The sequence below is a fragment of the Equus quagga genome, chromosome 14 (genome assembly GCF_021613505.1).
Source record: "Equus quagga isolate Etosha38 chromosome 14, UCLA_HA_Equagga_1.0, whole genome shotgun sequence".
In the NCBI taxonomy this organism is placed as follows: domain Eukaryota; kingdom Metazoa; phylum Chordata; class Mammalia; order Perissodactyla; family Equidae; genus Equus; species Equus quagga.
Genome location: NC_060280.1, coordinates 26324660 through 26344163, shown reverse-complemented (window position 1 = coordinate 26344163; position 19504 = coordinate 26324660). Strand labels below are relative to the sequence as shown.

The 19504-nt window shown below is 41.4% G+C and overlaps 2 protein-coding genes across 2 annotated transcripts; one reads left to right on the top strand and one right to left on the bottom strand.

The window, feature by feature from the left end:
• The first annotated feature begins 1174 nt into the window (after nt 1-1174).
• LOC124251897 (olfactory receptor 51G2-like) lies at nt 1175-2128 on the top strand. Its single transcript, XM_046684844.1, has one exon. The coding sequence runs from the start codon at nt 1175-1177 to the stop codon at nt 2126-2128; it is 954 nt and encodes a 317-aa protein (XP_046540800.1).
• A 14521-nt stretch (nt 2129-16649) lies between these two features.
• On the bottom strand, nt 16650-17597 carry LOC124251945 (putative olfactory receptor 52P1). Its single transcript, XM_046684949.1, has one exon. The coding sequence runs from the start codon at nt 17595-17597 to the stop codon at nt 16650-16652; it is 948 nt and encodes a 315-aa protein (XP_046540905.1).
• Nucleotides 17598-19504: the final 1907 nt, after the last annotated feature.

Below are 19504 nucleotides of genomic sequence, written 5' to 3'. Positions count from 1 at the left end.
CAATAGATAAATGGAGATGCAGTCCTGTTGCTGAGGAGAGAAGCTGGGGAGACTGCATAGCCTGAAAGTGCTATGTGAAGTTCTGGGAATGGATGAGCTCACACACTACACTCCGGGCTCCTGTTCAACATTATTAATCCTGGGGTTCTGGAAGCTCATGCATCTCTGCCTGACTCTTCAGGTGGTGCCCCTTAAGACCTGTCAGCCTCACTCTTCTGCCCGCAGTGAGGAGAACTTCAAAATACTTGGGCCTGTCATAATAGCTTTTATGGTAAGAGGGCTGAAAAAGAGATATTTAAGAGGAAAATGCCTTCTAATTGAGTCCATATCCACAGGACTAGCTCACAGGCAGAGTCAGAAGAAAATGCCCCAGCTTTAAGTCAATAAGGTGGAGGTGGGGTGGCGGAAGAAGGAGTTTAAGAGAAGTGAATGCATCTGAGATCCCATCTTGTTTACCAGACTTACCTTTGAAGAACTCTTGAATATTTCCTTTTAGACAACCCATCTCCACAGGAGAGAAAGTTGTCACCATTGAACACATCCAAAACAACTTATTTTGGGCCCCAAAGGCATTTCCAGAAAAGAAATACAGAATATGTTGGTTTCATAAGAGCACCAGAGGAAAAACCAGCCTCCCCTGAGGATGGTTTTAAAAATACATCATTTGTTTGAATGAGTCCTTTCTGGTGTATTTGTTAACAGATATGTCAGACTGTGGAAAACCTGCCCCTAAGAATAAATCGAAATGGAGTCTAAAGTGCTTGTTCCTGAAGTGATCCTAAACTTAACAGAAAATTATTCTCCTTTCTTCATTATTTAGTCTGAGAAGACATTTCGGAGGTAAGCTTTCAGGTATAGCTTAAGTGAAACAAAGAGTTCGTTTTGTAGGCCAAAGAGAAGACAGTTGCTGTGTGGCTAAAGAGCCATAAACAATAAGCAGAGAGCAACTTATAAAATTTATTTAATACAACTTTATTAAAAGAGAAGATTAAATTAGCCAGGACATAGAAGGCAATGGGGCTCCTACAGGAATGAGGTTTCTTTCACAGCCTGAGAAAGGCTTATGGGGCGACTCTTACTTCCCAGCCCACACTTAGTAGGGACTTTATAAGTGATGAGCACATGCACAAATGCCTCTTACTTCTAGGGTGGACAACTCCCTCCTGGAATCACTATGTTCTCCTGCAACACCAGCACTTCTGGTTGTCCTACCTTCCTCCTCACTGGCTTTCCAGGCCTGGAAGCCTTTCATCATTGGGTTTCCATCCCCATCAACCTCATCTGTATGGTTTCTCTCCTGGGTAACGGTATCATCCTCTTCCTGATCTGCACAGATCCAACCTTACACGAACCGATGTACATCTTCTTGTCCATGTTGGCAGCCTCTGATCTGGGCCTCTGTGCCTCTACCTTCCCCACCATGGTGTGGCTCTTTTGGCTGGGTACTCGAGAGCTGCCCTTCGATCTCTGTGCAGCACAGATGTTCTTCATCCATGCCTTCACCTATGTGGAGTCTGGGGTGCTGCTAGCCATGGCCTTTGATCGCTTTGTTGCCATCCGGGACCCTCTGCACTATGCCACAATTCTCACCCACTCAGCCACGGCCAAAGTGGGAGCTGCCATCCTGGTCAGGGCTGTCCTGCTCAACCTCCCGGGACCCCTCCTCCTGCGGCGTCTGCTCTTTCCTCAGGTCAGTGTACTCTCTCACTGTTACTGCCTGCACTGTGACCTTGTGGGATTGGCCTGCTCAGACACCCAGATCAATAGCTTGCTTGGCCTGGTCTCCATCCTCCTCTCCCTGGGCCTGGACTCATCCCTCATCCTGCTCTCATATGCCCTGATCCTATGGACCGTGCTGAGCATTGCGTCACCTGGGGAACAGCTCAAGGCACTCAACACGTGTGTCTCACACCTCTGCATTGTTCTCATCTTTTATTTGCCCAAACTGGGGCTGTCTGTGTTGCACCGTGTAGAGAAGCACAGCTACCCTGCTCTGGCAGTGCTTATGGCCAACCTGCACTTCTTGGTCCCACCTTTCATGAACCCCATTGTCTACTGCATCAAGTCTAAGCAGATCCGTCAGGGTATCCTAAAGCGGTTCCAACAGAAAAGGGTTGATACCTCCTAGGACAGCAGAAGGACCTAGTAGCATGTGACCCCTGTGGGTCAACCTGGGTCTTCAGTTGGGGAGGATTTGTAGTAGAGAGCTAACTTTTGAGGTTTTTGAATGATTCAGCTCTTACTGTTGACACTTTTGTGGGGCACTATCAGCTTCTATAGTTAGTTTTTGGGCACTGAGACCATTGGAAAGCATATTGAACTATCACTTGATAATCCTCTCATTGCTCTGATTAGAGCTGAACCATTTCAGACTCACACATACTGTAACATCTCCTTACCTAGGGGACTTAACCACACTCAGAGCATATGTGTGCATATCTATTTGTTCAGGCACCTCTCTCCTTTCCCTACCAAACTTCTTTCCCATTTTATTTCTAAGCCTAGGGAACTATATTCCTATTATATATAAGTAAGAATATTATGTATAAGTAGGCTATATTCACCTTAACTCTGGCCCTCTTCTCCCAAATTTAGTATTAACCAGCTCATATACCCAGAAGTAGAAAAGAAGGTGAATGATGAGAAAAACACAGGACAACACTGTACATGCCGAATTTATCCAGCACTTATTTGCAGCTTAGAGAGTGGTAGTTTTCCTCTTGGTTCTCTTCCTGTATCTCTCTGCTTTGAGCTAGAGAGAAATTTTGGCACTGCCAAGCCTCAGAAAGCTGCTCAGTATAACTTTTGGATAGTGCCGGTTTCTCAACTATCAATGGTAGATGTGGAAAAGCCATTCACTTCCAACCCAAGGGATCTACTAGGATGTAAGCTCCGCAAGGCCAGGGGTTCAGGGACTATTTTGTTCACTGATTTATCCCCAGCTCCAAGAATAGTGTCTACCATATAGTAGATGCTCAAGATATATTGTTGAATAAATGAGTAGGGAAGATGAAGGGGCAGAAGATTCTTGATAGCTCATCCCCAGGAAGAGAGAAGACTGGGAGATCTGAATGTCTGAGGCCTGTGGGGGTAACAAGCAGTTGATAAGGCGGCATAGAAAGAGGTGAGGATGGATGTCAGAGACCTTGGGGACAAGGCATGATTCTCTCTATACTATTTGGTCAAGAAGGCTGTTTCTAAAGGTGCAGCTCAGAGAGGAGCTAAGTTTTTTTGTGGAGCGTTTTTGAAAGCTGTTTCCAAACCTCTAGGGAGAATCTTATCCAGAAACTGAAGAATATCTCATTTCATTGCCCTTGGCCCGCTCAGTCCTAAAACACCCATAATGTTTCTTGAAGAATTGAAATAAGGAGATTTCTGGTGGAAAAAAACTACTCAAATTTAATAGAAAGCACCATGAGAGAGCTGTTGGAAAGGACCTTGCCTATCTCCATGACCATCAAGACAATTGGGAATTTAATAATTGTAGTCATTTCTGTGTGTCATTTCCGTGAGCTGAGACAAGAGAATGAGAAACTCAGAGGCAAAAAGGTGGGGTGGGGAGCTGTGAATCCCGAACACGTAGTTTTAGTTGAAAAAGTTGTTTTCCCATTATATGTATTTACACTGGCTACTACAGCATGGATTCCAAGGAACTCAAAACTGTGTGCTTATCAATAATGAGGAGGAGGCCATTGGCAACCCTGCTTATCTGAAGGTCATAAATCCTGCCCATAGAGACCAAGAAGCTAGGACACGGAGTCATGAGTTTAGAGTTACTGTTTTAGATTATGTCTGGTAGAAGCCAACCTAAAAGTTTCAGTAGATCCCGTTTGGCCACTTTGGGAGAGGAAACCATTTGAAAAGAGCTTGTGCTGTATGACGGCCTTCCTCATCAGGGCCACAGATATCGGACTGAGCAAGAACCATGTTATCCAGGCCCCTCATCTATGTCACCCTCTACTCCAATAAGAACCACCTTCTGATCAGGGAGCCAGCGTGTTCATCTCACTGAGGGTCCCACTGATCTCTATCAGAAGCCCTCAGCTGACATGCCGGTATTGAGGACCACAAGCAGCCTGGGGCAGTTAAAACAAAAGACCTTGTATACAGGCCCTGAGGCTGGAAAATTCCTATTCAGAGGGTTAGCAGAATTAAGATTGGATATTAGATACCCAATCTAGGATTGTGGGGATCCTTTGGCTTTGTCATTTTTGCCTTTTCTCAACAGCAGCTCTGAGCTTGGAACCTTCTCCCATCCATAATCCCTGGCACCATACCACAGACATTCTTACTGCTAGTCATTCCATGGCTCCACTGATGTCAAGAGCTGGAAGGGATCTGGGGGTCTATGTCTCTACAACTTTACCTTCAGGGTGCACGCATCTCAGCACATCCCATAGGACCTCCATCTTCTCCACAGGCCAACAACTACTGAAGTATCTGAGCCTGACATAAGAGGGAGTCCTGCGATGGTCTCTAGCAAGTTTGGTGACCAGTTTACCCACTTAAAAGATTATCATGGTGTGATTTATAGTGACTTTTAGATTTTGCCATTAGTTAAAAAAGTCTGTATACATGAATCTAAAGCTCCCACTCGTAATCGTTAGGTTAATAAGACTGTTACCCACCCATGTAGAAAACCTGAGTTAAAAAAAAAATCTTACCTCTGGCCTATACCAGCTGTGTGACCTTCAGTTAATTCACCTCTCTGAACTTCTATTTCCTCATCATTATAAAGTGGGGATAATATCTACCTCGCAGAGATGTTGTAAGGATTCAACTACAAAATGTACATAAAGCACTAAATCCAGCAGCCGAGAACCAGTTTTATGTGTGTTTGTGTTATTTGATTAACGCCTGGCTGTCTTAATTCTCTGCAAGGACCATGAAGACAGTTGTTTTTCCTGACTTGTCTAACCTTAGTGATTGCCATGTGGCCCAGAATATTGTAAGCCCTTTAAGTATAAAATGAATGAATAAATGAAAAACTAAATTTCTGGCAAATGGTAAATGCAATTAATTATATAATTTCATTGAGCTCAATAGATGGGAGCATTTGTTGTCATCATTATGTATCAGGTAGCTTTGATTTTGTATTGGGTAGCTGTGACTTTGGGAGGAAAATGGCAAGCACTGGTTGATCTTTTGCAGACGCGGAATTTAGGTTCAAGGTCACACTGCTCTGTAGAACCCCTGAGTTTATTAATTCATAACTAAGCCTCTCAAGGACTCCCAAAGGGCAGTCTCAAAGGGCTGATCCAAATCTAGTCTAGAAAATCTATGGTGTATAATGCCAGCCAGCGAGGCTTGGCCTCGGGTAACTGGCGAGTATATTCCGAGTGTGTGATACCCTAGAGCTGTATGGGGTCTTTAGTGACTGTAGAATGAGTGGTTGACTCACTGACATTTTTATATCAAGTAAAAAGTTTGTGCAAACTCTTATGCCTTCCTGGCTGCTAGCATTCAAGGAATTGTGTGGGAGATGGTCCTAGACACAAGGCGTAGGAGAAGTTTTATACAAACCAGAATGTGTGTCTCAAGTTCTTCAAAGCCAAGTTTTTCCAAGGAGATTAATCTACATTGTGCATGGATTGGCCATGGGCAAATTATTTCTTAACAGCTCTCTATAAGGCAAACAGTTGTTTTTCCCTTTTATAGAAGAGGAAAAGGAAGCCTACAGAGGTTGACCTAATGAACAATTGCTATGAATTCTCTCAGTGATGTGAGATTACGATGAATGCAAAATTATGTTACAATGTTTTGTGGATTAGAACAATATAAGGAAAATGGCCCTTTGAGAGATATCTTTCTGAATTCCTTCTACCTCCTCCCATGGAATAGAATAAGAGGGTAATTTGAGGGAGATAGAGAACTGGAGGTCAACTGCATATCCAAGAGAGGAAAAAGCGTGAAAAGGAGAAAGGACAGAGAGAGAAGAGAGTGTTGACTGCATTCCCGGGTCTTGCTACCATATGGGGAGGCCTTGCTGGGGAGTTGTCTTGCTTTTGTCTTGGTATTAAGAAATGCTGCTAGTTCCTGTTTTGTTTTTAAAACCGTGCCAAAAAGATACCGGCAATTTTCAGGCATCTGAAATGTAGTCTAGATTTCAAATTCTAGCTCTGCTTTCAGCTACTTCCCTAACCTTGAGCAATTGCTTCAGTTTTCTCTAAGCTCAATTTCCCTCTCTAAAATGGAGATAACAGCTCTTGCCTCATAAAGTTGAGGATTAAATGGGACAATATACACAACACTAAGAAATACAATAAAATGTAATAACATGTAGGTCCAACTAGTATTAACATAAGCAATTAGATGTCCCCTAGGCTCCAAACATCTGGGACAATCACCTTGCATAGTTCTTTGCCAACATCAACCTCCTCACATCTAGACAAGATGCTCTAAATTTAATAATCACTCATCAAAGCTCTAGCAACCCCAGGAGGCCTCGCCTAGCTTCAGCACAGGTTTGAGAGTTATCTAATTCCCCAGCATCACAACCCCAAACAAACACAACTTTAAAATTCAATTAAATGTAATTTGACTACCAACCTACATTACTAAGTATTTGCAAAAATGACATCTAATTATTGCATGCCCTAGGGGGCTGGTACTGCTATTGCCTCTTTATAGAGAAAGAAATTCAAATGATTGTGTCCCAGAGGTAGTGGGCTTGCCTCTCACTCTGCTACACACACTTTCTGAAAGGCCTTTATCAACAGCAGGCTCCTATTTATTTTTCAAGGTTTATGCAGGACTTTCCACGAGAGGCAATGTTCATTCTCCCTCTTGCATGTCTATATGTCCTTGTGTAGGCATTTATTACAATATACTATGTCTTCTTCACAGACTGGAATTTTTTTTTTTTGAGGAAGATTAGCCCTGAGCTAACATCTGCTGCCAATCCTCCTCTTTTTGCTGAGGAAAAATGGCCCTTAGCTAACATCTGTGCTCATCTTCCTCTATTTTATATGTGGGATGCCTGTCACAGCATGACTTGATAAGTGGTGTGTAGGTCTGCACCTGGGATCTGAACCAGCAAAACCTGGGCCGCTGAAGCAGAGCATGTGAACTTAACCACTATGCCACCTGGCCGGCCCCCAGACTAGAATTTTTTTGTTGAGATACATCTTGGTTTTTCAACTTTATTCTTGATACTATCAATGTATAAAGACTTAAAAGGCTATTGACTGAAGGAATAAATAGCGTTTCCATTATGAATAGAGCACTGACAGTTTAGATTTTCTTGTGATCAAGTATTTGAAATTACGGTTAGATCATGTTCTGAGTCTGCATTAGAGCTCACATGAGGGAAAGGTCCACATTTAGTGCCAGATTCCATGATGTTTTTCTTTTAAGGAAGCATCTCACCCAGGCTAGACTAAGTTTCTATATCTCTAAAACTGCCAACCTTGTCAAGTATGATTTGTAAAGATGTAAATATTAATACTCACATATTTATTATCATTTCAATATTTAGTAACTGCATTATGGGTGAGCTGTTCTCATAAATGACACAATGAAAGGAATTCTCGCAGCATTAACAGTTTCCATCTTTCAGGTCTTTATTATTTTCACTTTCCTTCCTCAGAGTAGTTCTTTTTATTGATAGCTTAATATTTCCTTAAAAAACCACTCTATTCAGGTACGATTGACATACAAAAAGCTATAGGTATTTAATGTATATAACTTGATGAGTTTGGAGATAAGAGATCTACTGTACAGCATAGTGCCTGTAGTTAGCAATACTGTACTGTATACTTACAAATTTGCTAACTTAAAATGTGGCGCAAAAGGCAGAGGTCCTCCATGGCAGGCTTAAAGGAAATGAATTTCCTGCAGCCAGAGGACAGATTGCTGAAAACCAGGCCCAGGATATGATTTTAAGGGTGGCAGAAATATAAAGATTGAATGTACAGTCTCAATAGGTCATCTATGTCAAAGTAAATTCCCCAATAGGCAAAGTGCGGGGCCTTAAGAGCTGGAAAAGAGGCATTTTGGTGAATGGGCCTAAAACTACTGGACCTTAAATATTTTCCAAGCTTTCCAGGCTGGCAGAAGCACATTTTCCTCCTTGCTACAAGAGAACAGTTTCCCTTTGTCTGGGAATCATGACATGACCTCACCTGAAGCAGGTGCTTTGAAAGGTTTTCTGTCCTCTTCAAGATCTTCTTCGTCACTCTTCATTGCTTCCAAGCCAGGTTACATCTTAGAACAGTGTAAGAGGAGAAATACAGTATCTGCTCCTAGAAGAAAGAACTTACATAAAAAAGAAATTGTAGAATGTATAACTGTGGTGTACTTCTTATCCTTCCCCCAGGGAAGCCTAGCAGTCTGAATTCCAGCTGAGAAACATTGTATTAACATAATAAATTTCCTATATGGATTCTTACTTCGTCAGTTTCTTCCCTTCTTTGCTGTCTTTTCCTCTTCTGACCTCGTCTCCTGAGGTGACTCAGGCTCTGTACATTAATCTTATGACTTTGACAACTGTCTCCATTTCTTGCAAAAACTGAATGGAGCTTGTCCTAACCCATGTCACAAGGTCATTCTTCTGATTCCAGCCACCAAGACATCTAGTATCTGTCTTCTGACTCTTGAGATGTCCCAGGCAGCCATCTTACAGCTATTCATTGCTTCAAAGCATTTATTACTAGCAGTAACTTGTTTAAGCCCATCTAATCACTCGTATGAATAGGCTACAATGTTGGCCACAGGCCTATTGGAATTACAAGATTGAGAAACGTGGTGTCATGAGAAAGGCTTAGACCCCTAATCCTGCTGGGAGAATGCTTAAAGAGCGGGTGTCAGACAAAGAAACCAAAAAGGGCCCTAAAACTGACTGTCAGGTGAGAATAACTGGTAGGCCTGAGGAGAAGATGAGACAATAGAGAGTACATGTTATGATGGATCAGCTGCACAAGAATGAAAGGAGAAGACAGTGCCACCTGGTGTACTAGAAAGTCACGGAGACTGCAACTAAGAAAGTCAGTGAACAATAGCTTTATGTAGAGCAGCATCCCTGAATTCACCGGTTTCCTGGTGTTGGGAAGACAGAGTTTGACATTTAAGTTTCACTAAGTTGGGAGGAATTGGTAACATCTCAGTCTTTGATTAACTCCAGAAAGGCTACACCTTTAATAGAATATCTAAGTACTAAGGGCCATGATCTTGGAATATGAGTAAAAATGAAATAATAAAGTCTTAATAAAGCCTGAAGTTAAACTTCACAGGATCAAGATCATTGGCCCATCAATAAGTTAACTATGCCTGTTAGACAAAAAGTAAAAGCTCTTCAAAGAAAAATAACAGGATCCAGAGACTTTTAAATGTATCATTTGCAATCTCCAGTACACATTGAAAAATTACTATACATAATAAAAATGCATAATCAAGAGAAAAAAGTCAGCAGAGAGAGACTCTGATAGCCCACATTTTGGAAATACTGACAAATATTTTAATATAGCTATAAAACTGGTTGAAAGAATCTACAGAAAATGGATAAATGGGTGATAATATGGAGTTTTAAGGAGAAATTTAAAAACTATAAAAGAATCAAATGGAAATTCTAGATCTGAAAGTGTAATATTTGAAGTAAAATCATAGTTAGGATTAACATCAGAATTGACAATGCAAAAGAAAGGATCAGTGAACCTGAAGACCAAGTCAATAGAAATCATCCAATATTCTATTAACGAGTTAATAGAAGCAGAGAGAGAAAAGCAGTTAAAAAAAATGAATAGAGTGACATGTGGGTCTCTATCAAGTAGTCTGATGTATATGTGATTGAAGTCCCAGAAGGAGAGGACAGAGAATGGGTCAGAAAAATACTTGGGGGCCAGCTCTGTGGCTAAAGTGGTTAAGTTTGCATTGCTCCACTTTGGTGGCCCAGGATTTCACTGGTTTGGATCCAGTGTGTAGACCTAGCACTGCTCATCAGGCCATGCTGAGGCAGTGTCCCACACAGCACAACTAGAAGGACCTGCAAGTAGAATATATACAACTATGTACTGGGGGGCTTTGGGGAGAAGAGAAAAAAAGAAGATTGGCAACAGATGTTAGTTGAGGTGCCAATCTTTAAAACACACACACACACACACAAAGACAAGCCACTAACTGGGAGAAAATATTTGAATATCATATATTCAACAAGGGGTTAATTTCCAATATATATAAAGAACTCGTACAACAACAAAAAACCAAGCAACCTGATCAAAACAGGGGTGGAGGATACGGACAAACATTTTTCCAAAGAAGATATACAGATGGCCAACAGGCACATGAAAAGATGTAATTATTAGGGAAATACAAATCAAAACTACAATGAGATATCACTTCACACCCATCAGAATGGCTATAATTAACAAGACAAGAAATAAGTATTGCAGAGGTTGAGGAGAAAAGGGAACCCTCATACACTGCTGGTGGAAATGCAAACTGGTACAGCCACTATGGAAAACGGTATGGAGATTTTTTAAAAGATTAAAAATAGAAATACCATATGATCCAGCTATTCCACTACTGGGTATTTATCCAAAGAACATGAAATCAACAATTCAAAGAGATTTATGTATCCTTATGTTCATCGCAGCATTATTCAAAATGGCCAAGAGGTGGAACCAACTCAAGTGCCTGTGACCAGATGAATGGATAAAGAAGCTGTGGTATATGTATATACAATAGAATTCTACTCAGCCATAAAAAAGACAAAATCGTGCCATTTGTGACAACATAGATGGACCTTGAGGGTATTATGTTAAGGAAAATAAGTCACACGGAGAAAGACAAACACCATATGATTTCACTCATATGTGGAAGATAAACACATGGAAAAGGAGAACAGATTAGTGGTTGCCAGAGGTAAAGGCGGGGAGGGCAAAAGGGGTAAAGGGGCACATATGTATAGTGATGGATAAAAACTAAACTACTGTGGTGAACACAATGTGGCCTATGCAGAAACTGAAATATAGTGATGTACATCTGAAATTTACACAGTTATAAGCCGATATGACCTCAATAAAATAATTTTTTAAAAAAGAAAATCACCAAACACTTGGAAATTAAGCAACACACAACCTATGGCTTACAAAAATATCATAAGGGAAATTAGACAATAGCACAAAATATTTTAACATAACATATTAAAGTTTGCGGGATGCAGGGGCCGGCCCTTTAGCCTAGTGGTTGAGTTTGGTTCACTCTGCTTCAGCAGCCAGGGTTCAGTTCCCAGACATGGACCTATAGCACTCATTGGCTGCCATGCATGGCAGCGACTCACGTATAAAATAAAGAAAGACTGGTGCAGATGTTATCTCAGAGGGAATCTTCCTCAAGCAAAAAGAAGAAGGTTAGCAACAGATGTTAACTCAGGATGAATCTTCCTCAGCCAAAAAAAATTGTGGGATGCAGCTAAAGCAATGCACAAAGAGAAGGTTATACATAGAAATTCTTACATTAGCAAAAGAGAAAGGTTTAAAATCAATGATCTAAGTGTCTATCTTAAGAAGCTAGAAATATAAGACCAAATTAAACCCGAAGTAAATACGAGAATGGAAATAAAGAACAGAAATCAACGAAAGAAAAAATAGAGAAAAATCAACAAAGCCACAATTTGATTCTAAAAATTAGTAAAATTGATACATTTCTCTTCCCTCCCAGCATAACAGAGCAGGACAAAACACACACAGATAACCAATATCAGAAATAAAGAGGTGACAAGTCCTACAGAATTGAAAGGATAATAAGGGGATATTACAAACAATTTTACATACGTATTCACATATTATTTGACAATTATTTTGAAAACTTAGAGAAAACAGAAAATCTGAAGAGATCTATATTCATAGAAAATTGAATGCACAATAAAAAATAAACTTCAGACTCAGATTTCTTTCCTGTAGAATTCTATCAAACATTTGAGTAAATAAACGTTACATGAACATTTTCAGAAAATCGAGTCATAGGGAATATTCTCCAAGATATTTTATGAGCAAGCAAAACTCTGATATAAAAACCTGATAAGGAAATTACAAGAGAGAATTACAAGCATATTTATCGTGAACATAGATACAACTATCCTTATCAAAATATTATCAAGCTGAATCAAGTAATATATAAATCCAGTAATAAAACTGAATCATACAATACATTACCAACTGTGGCTTATTCCAGGAATGCAAGGTAGTTTAACATTTAAAAATAAGTCACTATAGTAAACTCCATTAACAGAATAAAGGAGATAAACCACGTGATTACCTAACTGTATGAAAAAAAATGATTTGACCAAATTCAACACCATCTGGATAAGAACTTTCAGCAACTGATAAAGGGCATCCATGAAAAAACCTACAGTTAACATCATACTTAATGATGAAAGACTGAACGCTTTCTTCCTAAGAGAAACAAGGTAAGGATGTTTGGCTTACTGATTCTATTGAACATTGTGTTGGAGGTCTTAGCCAGTACAGTAAGGTCAGAGAAAGAAATAGATGTCATGTAATCAAAACCCAGAAATAATTTTTGTAGAAATTAACAAATTGATTTTAAAATATTTATAGGAAGGCAAAGAACATAGAATATCCAAAACCACCGTGCAAGTACAGTGTTGGGAGACTTCCTCTACTTCATTTTGAGACTTACCATAAAGCTATCATTTTTAGTGTAGTATTGAGATAAGGATGGCCAAATAGATTAAGGAAAGAGAAAAGGAAGTCCAGAAATACATCCACACAAAGAGCTGATGGATTTTTGACAAAGTTGCCAAGGCAATTCAATTTGGAAAAGAAAGTCTTTTCAACAAATGATGCTGGAACTGGATATCCATATATGAAAAAATAAATCTTAACTTTACACCATTATTTGTATTGGGTCATAAACTTAAAATTATTAGCTAAGCCTATAGAACAGAGCATTAACCATGAATAAAATTATTTTGACTTTATCATAAGTAAAAATTTCTTTTCATCAAAAGATACCAGCAGGAAAATCAAAGGGCAAACCACAAAACTGGACAAAATGTTTTTACTATGGATATATGATAAATGACTTGTATTTAAAATATATAAACTACTAGTACAAAACAACAAGAAAGCAAAAAATTCAATAAAAATGGACAAAAGACTTTAAACATTTCATAGAAGGCGTATGCATAAACAGTAAACATTAGAAGTTGCTCAATGTAATGAGTCATCAGAAAAATGCAAATTAAAATCATAAATTACTATTTACAAACAGTGGAATGGTTAAAATAAAAAAAAGAACGACAATATCAAGGGTTGACTAGGATGTGGAACAACTGGGAATTGTCTGTCACTGGTGAGAGTATAAAATAGTACAATTACTTTGGAAAATGATTCGGTAGATTCTATTAAAGTTAAATGTATGCCTACCTTATAACCCAGAATTTCCACTTGTAGGTTATAGCAGCTTTATTCGTAACAGTCAAAAATAGGAAATAAGCCAGGTGTCCAAAAATAAACTTTGACATATTCATACAATGGAATATGACTTAACAATAAAAAGGAATCAACAGCCAATGCACTTAACAGGAATGCTTCTCAAAAACAATATGTTGAGCCAAAGAAATTGACAAAAAGAATATACATTGTATTATTCCATTTATGTGAACTTTTGGAACAGTAAGTTTGATCCCAGGTAATCAAAATCAAACAGTGGTTGTCTCAGTGAGGGAGTGCAGGTATTGTCTGAAAGGAGCACAATGGAACATTCTGGGATTATGAAAATATTCAGAATCTTGATTAAAGTGGTGGTTATACCGATGTATCATTTGTCAGAGATCAAACTATACACTTAATATATTTTATTTTAGGTAAATTATAACATTAAAAAAGAATGGTTTGCGGGGCTGGCCCCATGGCCGAGTGGGTAAGTTCACACGCTCTGCTTCGGTGACCCAGGGTTTCTCTGGTTCGGATCCTGGGTGCGGACACGGCACTGCTCATCAGGCTATGGTGAGGCGGTATCCCACATGTCACAAGTGGAAGGACTCACAGGTAAAAAAAATATATACAACTATATACTGGGGGGATTTGGGGAGAAAAAAAGCAGGAAAAAAAAAAGATTGGCAACAGTTGTTAGCTCAGGTGCCAATCTTAAAAAAAAAAAAAAAAAAAAAGAATGGTTTGGGAAAAATAAATCCAACCATAGCCAATATAGTCCCAAATAGGATGTAGTCAATTTTCTTAACTTCCCATCGTTTGCATTAAATATCTTGGGGAGTAGAATTTATTGGCCAATCTCAGGTCTGATTGTCTAGCAACCTGGGATGTCTGTGGGCAAATTAAGACTCCTAATTTCCTGTGTGCTGAGCCCCAGAGTGGAGGAAGAGTTATTTAGATGGGTAACATGGGAGTCACCGAGAGGACATGGGGGCATTTTGCTAAGACCTCATATTCAAGTTGTCACCAAGGATTTATCTTCCTGAATCACCATTATATCCACAGCCTCTAGAACAGTGTTGGGCATGTTGCATGCTCTCAGAAATTTCTGTTAGAAATATTATCCCCTCTCTTCTAGATTAAACCTTATTAGATTCTTTGTTCTAGGGTCTAGATTTATAGGAACTCACCTGGTAAAGAGCAAAAAGCATTGGATTTAGAGATATGAGTTTGAACTGTGGCTCTGTCTTGCTGTTATGAATTTACTTGCTTTCTTGGACAAGTTACTACCTCCATAACTTCTGCCTCTGGCTTTGTAACGTGGGGGTAGTTAGTTATTTGTTCCTCACCAGATGGATATGAGACTACGTAGGAGAGCGGGAACATGCTGAAACAACATATAGAGTTTTAGGACGGAAGGCAGTGAACATCCCGGAGCTGTGTGCCAGCAGTGTCACAAAAAGAATATATATTGTATCATTCCATTTATATGAACTTTTTAAAACAGTAATTTTGAAGTCCTTTGAATTAAAGTGCACAAAAAGGAAGTGAAGGATGTGGACTTTTATGCTTATTCTTACTATTATGACCTTACAGCACACGTTGGCCTCACAGATGTGAAGGGAGGTGGCCTCGTTGTTGGAGACAGACTGCGGCCAAGAACTTGTGCAGAACAGTGGATACCCAGCTGGAGAGCAACTCCTTTGTGTGCACAGAATCCACCTACATGCTCTTGCTGCTCCAGGATTCGGCTGCCCGGGGAATGAAGTGCTGAAGCTGACTCCACAAATCAGCGATGTTGAGGCCTTCTGGGCTCTGGGGCCATTTTTCATTACATTTACTCCCTGAACAGAAGAGTCTGGCCTCCTGGCAGCTGAACTTCCCCAGCCGTCCTCATGGAAATGGCTTCATCTCTGTGAGAACAGGCCCTGGGGGACCCCTCTACCTGTTGGGAGGAGGCCACAGCTCAGGCATTGACCCCGCCTACACTCTGCCTTGCAGACCTGTCCCTGGATGGGCAGAGGCTTTGAATGCTGCCCAGGCCCAATGCCTTCTCCTACTTGCCTTGGTGCCAAGTGGGCAGTAAACCAGATGAGGCAAAGGGCACATGCTGAGGCAGGAGTGACACAGCCCCACTGTCTTCCACTGTCCCCATCTGCAGGATTGGGGCAGCTGTGGTGTATCTCTGTAAGAGGAGTTTAGGTTTGTCTCCCTGCCCCTGCCTGGCTCCCTGGACCTTTGAGGCTTGGTGGCAGCTCCACGTGGCCACTCCCAGGCAATAGAGGGAAAGATTATGGATGTCAGACTTGATATCACCTAGCCTGAGACTTTGTTCCCACATCTTACACCTAGGCATGGTTGAAGGCTAACAAGGAAGAAGCTTTTCCCTCCTGTACGGAGGGGTGGAGTGAGATGAGGTGGGCCCTGGGACCTCATTTTCCCTGAGCAAGATAGGTGTCCTTACTCACTACCCAAGGTCGCTGTGCTTACCCTAATTATATTGGTTTAATTTGGTTTGGCTGCTGTCTCCCTATATGTTCTCTTCTGACTTATAGTGAGCAGTCACCATGAGAGGAGGACTTTTGACCTAATCAAGTCCACACGCCTAGATTTTAGCAATATATTTGGCCCATAACGCATGCTCAATGAAAAGAAAAACTCCTCTTCCAGAGAACCTTCCTAGATTGACATTACACCTTGTTGCTTACTCCTCTGTTCATGGACACAGTTTGCCCATGATTCTTATTTGCTGTTGTTGTCCCTATGGTCCATCAATGAATTCTCCGTCTCTGTGCCTTTCAATTCTCTGTGTGTGTTTCTCCTGTCAGACTTAGAGCTCATGGAGGGAGGTATTCATATATCTCTATCAGGGTAGGGACAACCGAGTGTGGATGAGGGTTATTTCTCCTTGTCAGACCAGTAGTCATATCTGTTTCATTTTATCAAGGTCTGCTGAAGGTAGGAGCCATATCAAAACAGCAGAGTAGGATTCCCTGGGAGGCCATCATCAGCTTGGTAACCATGTGTCCCATTACACAGGGGCTCCCTGAGCTTTGTAACCATATCTATATCACAAGTAGAAAACACCTGACGCTTCTTCCCCCATCTGACTTATGCTATACCTCCTTATGAAAGTAAGGATACCATTGAGCATGGGTTTCTGTCTCCCTATCACGCTAGGAGCCACTGGTCTCTTAAACATTGCCCAAGGTCTATGAGGAGAAGAGGATAGGGTCCAGGGTGGGGTGGAAGACTTTATGACTGAACAGTAACCTGCTTCAGTAGTCGGAGGGCCCCATCCCGGATCTGCTTGGTCTTCATGCCATAGATGATTGGGTTGAGCATGGGTGGTACAACAAGGTAGAGGTCAGCCAGGAGGATGTGGATGTGGTGGGGCACATGCTGGCCAAAGCGCTGTGTGTAGAATGAGAAAAGTCCTGGTGTATAGAAGAGAAGGATGACACCCAGGTGGGAGCCACAAGTGCCAAAGGTCTTAGCCCTTGCCTCCTCGGAGGAAAGGCCTAACACAGCCCGGAGGATGAGTGCATAGGAGACAGCAATGCAGATGGAGTCAGTGCCCACCACCAGCGTGGCAGCAGTGATGCCATAGATGTTGTTTGGCTTTGTGCCCCTACAAGCCAGCTTCACCACAGCCATATGCTCACAGTAGGAGTGGGCCACCACTCGGTTACAGTAGCTCAGCCTTGCCAGTAAGCAGGTGAGTGGGGTCATGAGCCCTAAGCCACGAAACACAGCAACAGCTCCCAGCTTGCCCACAGCCTCTAGGGGCAGCAATGACCCATAGTGCAGTGGCCGGCAGATGGCCAAGTAGCGGTCAAAGGCCATTGCTAGCAGGATGCCAGATTCTATGGCTGAGAAGCCATGGATAAAGAACATCTGGGTAGCACAGGCTTCAAAGGCGATCTCAGCAGCATTTGCCCAAAAAAGTGCAAGGAGCTTGGGTACAGTAGAGGTACAGAGCACCAAGTCAATGGTGGACAGCATACATAGGAACAGGTACATGGGCTGGTGCAGTGAAGGCTCTGAATGCACCACCAGTAGCACTGCCGTGTTGCCAAGTACTGCAAGGGCATACATGGAGCAGAAAGGAAATGCAATCCAAAAGTGGGATGCCTCCAGGCCAGGAATCCCCATAAGCAGGAAGGAGGTTGGGTTCTGATGGCTGTGGTTTGAGAATTGCATGGCCAGGTGAAGGTGGGGTGGGTAAAAAAAAGGCTTTACTGCCTTGCTCTGAGCCCTAGCAACCCTGAAAGATGAAGCAGTTGGGATTCATCCTTATGCTGTGGCTGAAGCTGAAATTGCAGCAGAAAATATTTGAATTAGACCTTATGAAAAACATTCAGGATGAGAAGATTGTAGAGCACCAGGAAATCATGTAACGCAGGAGGTAGAGTTATTACCAGGGTTCAAAGAAGCCCTTGCTGCTCGTGTCTGCTTCAAAGATGTCTAGGCTGGGGTCTGTAGGGTGAATAGCATGGCTGCAGAACTCTCTCCATGATGAAGGTGAGAAGCAAGAGACTCTTACAGCTTTCTTCTTTCTGCCTATGAACACTCTTCTGCCTACATTCTTACTTTCTTCCGATTCATCTATGACAATATAAGGGTAGTGTAATGGTTGAAATTCAGGCAGATTGAATGGAAGACTTAAACATGGTTACTTTTCAAGTTGGGAAGATCAGGACGGATGGGAGGAGAAGGGAAATCAGGGAGATATTGGATGGACTTTTCAAGCCATTGAGCCTGTGATTTACTCACAGATGAGGCCTAGAACCTAGGTTCTGACCAGGAACAGCAAAGGTCATGGTGAGGGGCTGTCTCTTGGAGCCTGCTACAACCATAACATTGCCTGGCTCATGTTAGTACTAGGATCCTGTGCTTGTCTTAGGTGTCCTGTATGGATGCTGTAGGAATAGGTGAGATTACGCAGAATTGGCCAGTGGAAGGTGTCAAGCTGATTTGGCCACAATATGTAATCTGATAAGGTTATTGTGAGACGATTGTGTACAAGGAATATTTTCTCATAAAAATAAAAGGTACATCAAAGAAAGGAGAGGTGAATTTTAATCGTTGGGAAGACAGAATCATGCAGTGTAAGCAAATATAAAGACCAAGTTTGGTCAAATGACAGTACTTCTACATATCTCCACCCATCCCTTCTGCCCATTACATACTATCTCCCCTGATCTTCTCTCATCTACATGTGCCTTTTTGTTTGTCTTATCCACTAGCCAGCCAATATTTGAGAATTTGAGAGAGAAAGATTAAAAAAGTCAGGAAGGGGACACTAGAGGGAGAGAAGATGATGATGAAAAGGAAAGAAAGTTGAGAACAAGAACCAGAAATAGACAGAGGATGGAGAAAAGTACCTTTCTCCCAAGGGTTTCTAATATAATGGGATGTGACTGTTCTGGTTGCTAGTTGAGAGACAGAGTGGAACCAAGTGGACCCTCTGGAGGGAGTCCATTTGTATCTCTAACTTTAAGCTGCAATACTCCTTTCAATCCCTAGCATTAGCTACCCATACCCAGAAAGAAAGAGGCAGGAAGGAGAAGAGTAAGGTCTTCTAATATGATTTAGGGGAAGAACTTTGGACCAGGATGCCTGGTTTTCCATCCCAGTGCCAATTACAGCTGTGACTATGATATTGAACAAATAATCTTGTTACTTTCCTTCTCATCATCTCTTCCTCTGTGTGTTTCCTGTTTTCTCTTCTGTGCTATCCCCTTCCCTGTCCAGCCTGGGCCCAAGCATATCCAGAGGGGATTTCAGCTTTGGTGGTGGCCAAAAGTTCAGGGACAGAGAAAAATCTGAGTGGGGGGATCTTGTAAAATGGTAAAATTGTTTCATTTTATGAGTGAGCACAGTATGTGTTTGGCTAAGCACGTGATTGTGTCTATGTTGCTGTGCAAAATGCATCAGCAAGGCTGTGCTCAGAAGACACAGGTACATACATTTAGGTAAGACATTGTTTTTGGAGTGTCCGTGCTTCAATGCCCTTTCTTTTGGTGTGAGGAGAATTGACAGCCAAATAATCCAGACATAAATGAGACAGCCTTGTTTCCTTCCCCCCCATTTTCTTCTTACACTCA

What these genes read in the sequence shown, in the direction of transcription:
- LOC124251897 (XM_046684844.1), top strand. Translation starts at nt 1,175, where the DNA reads ATGTTCTCCTGCAACACCAGCACTTCTGGTTGTCCTACCTTCCTCCTC.
- LOC124251945 (XM_046684949.1), bottom strand. Translation starts at nt 17,597, where the DNA reads ATGCAATTCTCAAACCACAGCCATCAGAACCCAACCTCCTTCCTGCTT.